Source organism: Drosophila sulfurigaster, chromosome X (genome assembly GCF_023558435.1).
Source record: "Drosophila sulfurigaster albostrigata strain 15112-1811.04 chromosome X, ASM2355843v2, whole genome shotgun sequence".
Taxonomy (NCBI): Eukaryota; Metazoa; Arthropoda; class Insecta; order Diptera; family Drosophilidae; genus Drosophila; species Drosophila sulfurigaster.
In genome coordinates, this window is record NC_084885.1 from 5,572,717 (window position 1) to 5,583,338 (window position 10,622).

Consider the following 10,622-nt stretch of genomic DNA (forward strand, 5'->3'; position numbering starts at 1 on the left):
TATAAACATACCAAATATAGATCTTCGTATATTTGAGTATGTTTGGTATATTTGAAAATAAATACCGCAATGTTATCATTTTATTTTATATGAGAGATTAGGTTATAATGTAAAGATTATATTTCTGTTCTGACTTTTCTTTATAATATATAAATATTATATTAAATTATTTGTATTTATTAGTAGTTGTCTTTTTTCCGAATTTAGTAAGTGAATTTCATGGTCTACTAGTTAACTGAGAGTTACGAAAAAATTACTTTACTAATGCTCAAAGAGATGAGAGCTGATGAGAGGGCGTGACATTAAGAGAACGAGAATTTTAATGCCGCACTGCTGTAAGTATCATCTTTTTTTGATTGCGCTAGCATGACAGAGATGAGTAAGAGGGTTTTTCCTATCTACAACAACAGGCAATGTGCATGTAATTGATTATGATAGTTATATATTTTTGAACTTTTGCAATTGCGCTACAACAAAAGGCTTGTTGGCTGAACAAATCGTAAATGAGTGGGGAAGTTTTGATGTTATTTGCGTTTAAAACAAGCAAAATTAGCTAGCCCAAAAAATGTGCAAACATGGCGTATGCGTAATATTCCAAGCAGGTATTTAGAATAAAATCTTCATCTAAGATTATAAAAAATTATGTTGCTTAAATTATTCTGAAATGTTGTTTGTTTATTTAGGTTCCAGAAAACTACACACATTTGTTAAGTGTATCGTTAGTATAACATGACGTATACGTGATATGGTCTTTTGGCATTGCAGCATCAAATTAAAGGAAATTAAATGAAAGCAATTTTGAAATGCATTTGAAATATGAGAAATTAGCTAAAATTATTGAAATTTGTGCTTCACATTTGAATGAATAAAAATGGATTGTCGGCATTAACGTATGCGTAATATTTGAAACTAGGCGCTTGTTTTATTTTGAATTAAATACAACCGAAGGTGAATAATTGTAGTTCATTCATGAAAAGAGTTTTTATTACTAACAAAAAAAAAGTGTCTTAGTTAATTGAATGTGAATTTGTTGTAATATAGTGCGTATGCGCAATTTTTCATAGTGGGATGCAGCTGCTCATAATATTTTTCAAAAATTGTTGAGTTGAATAGAAGAATTCTTTCAACATTTTAAAAATATAAAAAAAAACATTTAAAAAATTTAAAATATGTAGAACAATTTTTATTTGTTGTTCGGTGGGTCGTATGCGTAATATTGTAATCAAATGGGAACATTTCTTGAGCATTTTAAAATATTTTAAGATATTGTAGTTGAATGGGAACATGTTCTGAACATTTGGAAAATATTAAAAAAAAAAACAATTAAAAAATTTAAAATACGTGGTAAAATTTGTATTTGTTGTTCAGAGGGTCGTATGCGTAATATTGTAATTAAATGCGAATATTTTCTGAACATTTGAAAATATTGTAATTAATTAGTCAAATTTTCTGGACATTTGGAATAATATAAAGAACATTTTAAGAAAGGTAAAAAATGAAAACAATTTTAATCGACTGTTCAGTGGGTCGTATGCGTAATATTGTAATTAAATGGGAATATAATTTCTGAAGAGTTGGAAAATATGAGAAACATTTTCAAAATTTAAAATGTGGAGTAAAATTTGTAGTAAAATTTGTATTTGTTGTTCAGCGGGTCGTATGCGTAATCAGTGTAATCAGTGTGTAATAAATAGAAATTGTGTTGGAAAAAATGTTGGAAAAAGATAAAAATAACTGATGAGCAAACTAAAACTGGCTTAATTAAGGAGAGGAGAGCTGCAAGTTGTCAAAGTCCGTTCCGTTGGCTCGCTTGATGAGATTGATGCGCTGATCCATTGATTAACAAATGCCAGCAGCAAAGTTGTTCTGGCTCTTATTGTTGTACTAATTGTTAATGCAGTAGCTGTAGTAATTGTTGTTGTTGTTGTTGTTGTCAGTGCTAGTAGTTGTATTTCGTTGTTGTTGTTGTTGTTGTTGCTGAGAGTGCAAATATGTGTTGCATCCGGCGAAAAAAAAACAAAAACCAAAAACTAAACACAGCCAGTTGATGACGATTTTAACGGGCCGAAAACAATGGGGATGAGTCGTTGAGTTGATCTCAGCTGAGTTGCGTTGAGTTCAGGTGAGAGCACCCTTATAAATGGGCATGTGATGAGCGGCAGCTCGATTAGTTTGGTCCACACAGTTGTCACTTAACTTTACTGTTAATCTCTAGCCAAGTTCAAGTTTAGTTACACTTTTTTTTGGTTACTATGCGGCACTCGAAATTGCTGCTTAGCGCGCTGCTTTTGGCCAGTTGCTTGGCTTTGGCGACGCCTTCATTGCTGCAGCTCAAGAAGAAGCTGCTCTTTGGCCATGGCGGTGGCGGTGGCGGTGGCGGTGGCTTTGGCGGTGGTTTTGGCGGTGGCGGTGGATTTGGTGGCGGAGGCGGCTTTGGAGGTGGCGGTGGCTATGGTGGAGGCGGTGGCTATGGCGGTGGAGGAGGCGGAGGTGGTAACTACCATGGAGGAGGAGGAGGAGGCAACTATCATGGCGGAGGAGGAGGAGGCAACTATCATGGAGGGGGAGGTGGCTATGGACGCAAGCAGCCCAGCTATGAAATTTATGTGGTGAAGCAAGTGCCTGTTTATCATGGTGGAGGAGGCGGAGGAGGTAACTATCATGGTGGGGGAGGAGGAGGTAACTATCACGGAGGAGGAGGAGGAGGAGGCAATTATCATGGAGGAGGCGGAGGAGGAGGCAATTATGGAGGCGGCGGCGGCGGTTATCCTCAGTGGGGAGGCGGCGGCGGAGGTGGAGGAGGCAACAGCTACGCCAGCAGCAGCGCCAACAGCTACAGCTATGGATCCGGAGGCGGAGGGAGCAGCAATGCTTATGCCAAGGCATCGGCCAACGCCTATTCGGGCAGCTGGTAAACCACAAAGAAGTGGAAGCCACAAAGCAAACTTCAAATTTATTATTATTTTATAAGTTGTTTTTTTGCGTTTTTTTTTGAGTGTTGTTTATTAGTTTGGCGAATAAAAGAAATGAAATTTAATTGTGGTGGCAGTAAAAGCTAATCGAAGTGGCTTGGCAACCCTGGCAAGAGCGCGACCACAAATGAAATGTAATGTAATGGAAGGAAAGGGAAAGAGAAGGGAGCAACAGAGTTCAGGCAGCAGGTGAAGGTGAAACAGCAGCAGCAGCTGCGAGTGCGATGGAAATTGGCAAGGAAAACATGTTTCGGCGAAGAATACACACTAGAATGTGAAACCAGAGAGAGAGAGAGAGAGAGAAGGCACGACTAGAAAATACTCTGGAAATTAAGTGAAAGAGAGAGGTGAATGAATGCTTGGATAATGTTTGTATAAGGAAATGTTGAAGCATTAACATGAGTGCACCGAGTTAGCCTTAGACTAAATAAATATATGTGCATATGGTGTTATTTCTATATCGTAAAAACACAGGACAAAAATTATAAGATCCTAATAATTACAACTACTTCAAAGTGCACTTGTGTATGTCAAATGTTCATGTGTTGCATTACATAAAGATAAAACAAGTCAGAAAGCTACAGTCGAGTGTGCTCGACTGTGAGATACCCGGTACCCATTTTGAATAAAAGCAAAATATTGCGGTATTAAAAATACTTTAAAAATACTAACAATATACCAGGCGGTGTACTTGGTATATCGATATATGTAGTACCGCATTCAAAATATACCACTACCACTACGCTTGTTATTTGATTTTTTGATTTGCGGGGGCGGAAGTGGGCGTGGCAAAAATTTGAAACAATCTTGCTCTGCATGCAAGCATAACAAATGCTGTCGAAAAAATTAGAGCTCTATCTCTTATAGTCTCTGAGATCCAGTGTTTCATACAGACGGACGGACAGACGCACAGACGGACAGACGGACATGGCTAGATGGTCTTGTCTGTTGATACTGATCAAAATTTATATGCTTTATAGGGTCGGAGATGCCTTCTTCTACCTGTTACATACATTTCCTGCCGGCACAAATTTATAATACCCTTCTACACTATGGGTAGAGGGTATAAATAGAATAGGGGTTCTTCTATGCTGGTCCCTTAGAGATAAGAAAATTTGTTAGGGTTTTAAAAAATAAATGTCAGTTCAATGACATAATTGACCCGATTCGTTGTGTCCAATCAAGAAGTGAGTGAAGTTAATGTGGTTTCGGATAACTAAGAAAGATTTAAAGCTTCGTTATGTGTTTAACTTTATGCTTTATGCTCTCATTTTGTTCAGTTTCGCAAATAATTTATGAAGGTTTCTATAGGCACCCTTCACAAAGGAGTTGTACAATAATAACTTACCTTAGTTTAATGCAGTATTAACTAGAATCGGACCAAAGGTGGCTATTAAGCGAAAAGATGTAAATAATAATGAAACAAATTTCTATATTTCTGTTTTCATTTTTATTACATTTTTTATAACAGGAAAATGATTTAAAAAAACTTTGCACTCTGCAGCTTATTTTGCTACTAATTTATTAAGAGCATTTTTATTAGCATATATAAATAATAACAAATAACAAATTAAGGTTTACCCCAAAAGCTTTCCCAGCGACTTCTCAACTGTGTTTCCATGCAAATTGCGAGCTTAAATTTGACCCACTTGCAATCAAAAATTGCCAACGCTTCTAAAACTAAGTTTTATATTAAAATTGTTCTACAATTTAACAACATCAATTCATTCCCTCTCAAAATGTTAATTATTAATATTGAGTTTCTTTATTATTTATTTCTTATTGCAATAAGATGACCCAAAGGCTATTCAGTCTATTTTTTCTTATTAATTAAGCTTTAGTTGCTAGTTTATTAAATTTAATTATGTTAGTGTGATTTCAGATAGGAGTTGGTTTGTAACGTTTGGTTTCTTGCTTCGACAGAACATATTCTAAAATATGATATATTATTATTATTATTTCTTTAATTATTATACAAAATAATATAATAACTAAAAGAAGGGAGTGCTAGTTACTAAGTAATATATGATATAGTCAGAAAATTGTTCTTTAAAATGCGAGGTATCCAATAATTCCAACAAAAGCAGTTCAACATTTTTTCTTTCACATTTTATTTCATATTCTCTTCGCTTTATAACCATATCTATTACAGGGTATTACAAAAAAGAAGAAGTAGAAAAAAAACATGAACAACTAATACGAAATTATTAACAAGTTGCAAAGATTTCGAAACCAGTTTGCTGCGAAAATACTCGTATGTAAACAACAACAACAACAACAACAGCAGCAGCAACAACAACAACAGAAACAACGCGCTGTAAACGTGTTTCAAAATGCCAACAACTTGGCAAGAGAAAGAAAGATGCGAGTATTTTCATAAATTTATTTATTGCTCTTGCTGCTACTTTAGCTGTTGGCTGACATATAAACAACAACAAAAAAAAAATAACCAAGTGCGTGGGTGAGTCAAATTCCAATTCGAATCACGAATTCCAATAAGAACAAGTGAGCTGCGTCAGCAGTTGGCATTGCTCGAATTCCAAGACGATTCTATCAGCTGCTTGAACAGATTAATCTACTTCACAGATTGAGATATTATACTCTAGATTATAAGAGGTCTTAAGAGTATATAAGTGGGGCAATATGACAGTCGAAGATATAAGTATGTCAATGCTGAAATCTTTCATTACTTATGTTATAATATAACCAAAGAATATAGAGATCGAGAAGGCTTATAACATAATAAATGATGTAAGCGATCGATTTGTTTTCAATACTTCTACCTAAGGTTTAGAGAATTTGCAATAAGCTTTTGGTCAAATTCATTTGAATCCCTTACGGTGTTTTACCTTGGAGTTTTGTCATATTTTTTGACTCAATTTCGGTGTGCATTACTTTTTTTATTATAAAATTATTTCATTACTCCTTTGAGTTTTTTTTTAATTATTTAGGATGTAGAACACAAAAATAATATAAAAATATGGAAAATACGCTTTTATTTGCCGAATTTAAGTTAAGTAAGTAAATAAATAAGCAATATTTATTTGGTATTCAAGTAGTCTACGTTGTTGCACTTTTTTTTGTTGTCGGCCATTTGATCCCAAAATAAACGGCTAAAAAGTGTCAAGGCAGTGGAGAATATACCAGGCGAACATAAATCAGCAGGAAGCAGAAATGCTGCAGGTCACTTTTTTAGCGCCATCTATGTTTCGTTGTCGAAACGACAATTCAAATTGGGTCATCCTCAAACAGTTTGGTATAAAATAAGTACTACGAATCCACTTGCTATTCTATTATGTTTGCATGGTATTTCAGCTGCTCGACGAAACAGTTTCCAAGGAATCTCGTAGAAATTTCTCAAGCACAGTTGTAGTTGTAGTTGTTGTTGTTGTAATATATGGGGTTGTTTTTGTTGTTGTTCCTGTAGATGATGCTGTAATTGTTGTTGGAATATTATATGTATTTGTGGTTGTTGTTGGCCCCCCTCGATGCCGCCATGAGCTGCTAAAAACAGCTCTATCAGCCAAAGAAATACCAGGCGAACAGAAATCGGCAGCAAGTAAAAATACAACAAGTCACTTGCTTAATTTGTGGCTCCATCTATGGGTCATCCTTAAGGTATGCTACAAAAAATTATTCTCTGCACATACAGTGGCGTGCAAGTGTGAGTACATGTTTGCAACTACTGACTTTGGGTTCGCATAAAAAAGTTATTAGTAAAGTAAATGAGTCCAAATTTTTTGTGTTTATTCTTTGAATATTTATTAACAAAATCTTATACAAAATATACCAAAAAAATCGAATTGGTTTATTTACGAAATAAAAAACAAAAAAAACTCGCATGTACTCAGTTATGCTCATTTTGAACACTTTTCACCAAAGGTTTTTTTTTTAATACTTGGTCCAAAGATCGATATTTGTAATTGTGATATTTATTCATTCTGGTATATTTTCTACCAAATTTGGTATTATTTATTTTAGAATAGCTCTCCATTCTTGCTGGACTCGGCGCTGCATCTCGCGCTAGCTTGCTGGTACTGATTCGTAGAGTTCCAATCGATTTTTCATTATCGACCAAAAATTTTCGATCGGATTGAGATCAGGACTCTGTGCTGGCCACTCCTTTAACTTAAAATGGTGTTTTGCGATCCATTCCTTGAAGATTTTGGACGTGTGTTTTGGACCTCCATCTTGTTGAAATGTGATGTCTCTCCCCTTATATGCCCATTTGTCAACAAAATCGCAAATATGGGTTTGCAAAATATCTGGAAAGTCTTCCTTTTGCATAGTATCATCTATTTTCATAATTGGTTCAACGCTCCACCAAGTAGAACAGCTCCAGGTCATGACATTTCCTCCTCAGTGTTTCGCAGTTCCTTGTACGTGGCCTATCTGCAACGACTCTTCTGGCTTCTTCCATAAAACTTGGGAATTGGACGACTGGAAAATAGTTATATGGTCTTATGAAACGAAATTCAATCGATTCCAGTCGGATTGTAAACAATATTGTTTGAAGAAGCCAGAAGAGTCGTTGCAGATAGGCCACGTACAAGGAACTGCGAAACACTGAGGAGGAAATGTCATGACCTGGAGCTGTTCTACTTGGTGGAGCGTTGAACCAATTATGAAAATAGATGATACTATGCAAAAGGAAGACTTTCCAGATATTTTGCAAACCCATATTTGCGATTTTGTTGACAAATGGGCATATAAGGGGAGAGACATCACATTTCAACAAGATGGAGGTCCAAAACACACGTCCAAAATCTTCAAGGAATGGATCGCAAAACACCATTTTAAGTTAAAGGAGTGGCCAGCACAGAGTCCTGATCTCAATCCGATCGAAAATTTTTGGTCGATAATGAAAAATCGATTGGGAACTCTACGAATCAGTACCAGCAAGCTAGCGCGAGATGCAGCGCCGAGTCCAGCAAGAATGGAGAGCTATTCTAAAATAAATAATACCAAATTTGGTAGAAAATATACCAGAATGAATAAATATCACAATTACAAATATCGATCTTTGGACCAAGTATTAAAAAAAAAACCTTTGGTGAAAAGTGTTCAAAATGAGCATAACTGAGTACATGCGAGTTTTTTTTGTTTTTTATTTCGTAAATAAACCAATTCGATTTTTTTGGTATATTTTGTATAAGATTTTGTTAATAAATATTCAAAGAATAAACACAAAAAATTTGGACTCATTTACTTTACTAATAACTTTTTTATGCGAACCCAAAGTCAGTAGTTGCAAACATGTACTCACACTTGCACGCCACTGTACGTCACAGCTGAATCCACTTGCTTTTCTATTATGATCGCCTGGTATTTGAGTTGCTTGATGCATTAGTTTCCAGTAGTTGTTGTTGTTTTTTGTTCCAGAAAATTGTGTACTAGTTGTTGTTGTAACATTATAGGTATTCGTTCTTGTTGTTGGCCACTCGATGCCGCGATGAGCGGTTAAAACCTGCACTATCAGCAAGTGAAATACCAGGCGAACATGAATCGGCAGCAAGCAGAAATACAGCAACTCACTTAATTTGTGGCGCCATCTATGGGTCATCATCAAAGTATGCTACGAAATTGTTTTTAATGCACATACGTCACAACTGCGCTACTTCTGGTATTTTGTGGGAATCTCGAAATTACTTGCTATTCTATTATGATCGCCTGGTATTTGAGCTGCTCGACGAAGCAGTTTCCAAGGGATCTCGTTGAAATTTTTTGAAACTTTGCTCAAGTACATGCGCAGTTGTTGTTGTTGTAATAGATGTAGTTGTTGTTATTGTTGTTCCGGTAGATGATGTAGTAGTTGTTGTTGTAATATTATATGCATTTATTGTTGTTGTTGGCCCCTCGATGCCGCGATGAGCGGCTAAAAACTGAACCGTCAGCAAGTGAAATACCAGGCGAACATAAATCAGCAGCAAGTTACTTGCTCAATTTTGTGGCGCCATCTATGGTTTGTTGTCGCAACAGCCACGTCAATTTGTGTCATCCTTAAAGTATGCAACAAATGTTGTTCGCTGGATATTGATTAATTATCTACAAATTAGAAAAATGATTCAAGTTCGGCCATATCTTTACGGATTTTGACCCAATTTGTTGCGTTTGATTCGCTGCCACGAAATCTATCGATTGGGGTCATATAAGAATGCAACACTTGGAAAATTTCGGATTCAAAGCGATCCTGATCCCGACAAAAAATGAATATTCAGGAGCACAGCAGTAATCAGATGGATAAAATATATTCATAAATAATAATGAAACCTTTATTTATGTATATATTTTATCTATCTGATTACTTATCTTTTGCTGCGATTTATTATTTTTTCTGTTTTTTATATTTTACTTTTATTATTATTTTCTAAAAATGTTGTTTTTTTGTTTATTTAATCTTTAACATTATATTTATAATTTGTTTAGTTTTCTATATAGTATTTAAGTTTTATTATTAGTTATAAAACTAATTTTGTTGCATCATAAATTGTTTCCTTATAAAATGTATTATATATTTTATCTTTAATTCTCTTCATTACAAATTGAAACAATGAAAGATACACACATAATAATAAAATGTTTTCTTTACATTTATATTTCGGAGAAGTGCAATAAAAAAGCGGTTAACGGGAAGTTTTGTAAGTGGGGTAAAAACATCAACAACTTTGGACCGTAAAAATAAGAATCTTATAAAAAAAGATTGTAAAAGCAAAAATGTATTTTATTTAATTACATAATAAATTGCTGAAATGCAGTTCAACAATTTTAAAAGTATATAAAGTGTGTCATTTAAACGCACTAAAACGAATATTCAAAAGGAATATTGTAGGATCTTTCATAAAAATACATTTCTGCTTTTAGTACAATGTTTTAGTGAGTTATAAACATGTTTATAAGATGTTTAAAAGCATCTAAAATGCGTAATTTGAATCTGCATTTTCATTTGTATTCAAATCTCTAATCTCAGATCTCTAAAAGTACTAAAATCGTTTTCTCTAACTGCAAGTGGCTTCATCTTTAAGTACCTCAAGTATCTTTAGCTTTATTTACGTTCGTAAATATCTGCATTTGTATCTATCGTTGCCAAAGTATCTGTATTTGTATCTGTATCTGTATCTGCATCTACATCAGCATCTGCAGCTATGTGTTGTGTGATGGCTTCACTTCGTTTTGCCACTGCAAATCCTTGCTGCATTTTCTGCAGATTGACATTCGCACTGGAAAAACGAGTTTTGTTGCTGCTTGTTGTTGATTGTTGATTGTTGTTTTTGCTTTTTGTTATTTATCGTTAGTGCTTGTTTTGTTTATGTGTTTGCCATTTGTTGTAGTTGTTGTTTTTGCTGTTGCTGATGATCAAAGCCAATAGCAAAAGCTAATTTGAGACGTTTCCCAATCTCTTGGCACGGGCTTTATTGAAAGTTTTTCGAATTTCCACCACACACACACACACACATGCACATCGTGTGACTTTGTGTGTGTGAAATATATATTTCACAGTTTGCAGTCACATGAGATTTTCCTCAAATCGATAACAGGTTTTTGGGCCTCTTGGCCTGGCCAATTTCAACGGCTGCAGCAACAGCAGAAAGTTTTTCTCTTTGCTGTTTTTCCATTGCTCTTTCTCCTTCTTTGTATACTTCTCCTCTTCTC

At 34.9% G+C, this 10,622-nt stretch overlaps 1 protein-coding gene across 1 annotated transcript; it reads left to right on the top strand.

Moving 5' to 3' along the window:
* Positions 1-1,146: 1,146 nt before the first annotated feature.
* On the top strand, positions 1,147-3,037 carry LOC133848932 (uncharacterized). The gene is made up of 2 exons (XM_062284682.1): positions 1,147-2,568; positions 2,734-3,037. Exons 1-2 carry the CDS (start codon positions 2,253-2,255, stop codon positions 2,913-2,915), a joined length of 498 nt encoding a protein of 165 aa, XP_062140666.1. The 5' UTR covers positions 1,147-2,252; the 3' UTR covers positions 2,916-3,037.
* Positions 3,038-10,622: the final 7,585 nt, after the last annotated feature.

Bases quoted from the DNA above. Each gene is read 5' to 3' on its own strand.
- LOC133848932 (XM_062284682.1), top strand. From the start codon at position 2,253: ATGCGGCACTCGAAATTGCTGCTTAGCGCGCTGCTTTTGGCCAGTTGC. The intron at 2,569-2,733 runs GTGGCTATGGAC...GAGGAGGCGGAG, and splicing joins CAACTATCATGGAGGGGGAG to GAGGAGGCAATTATGGAGGC.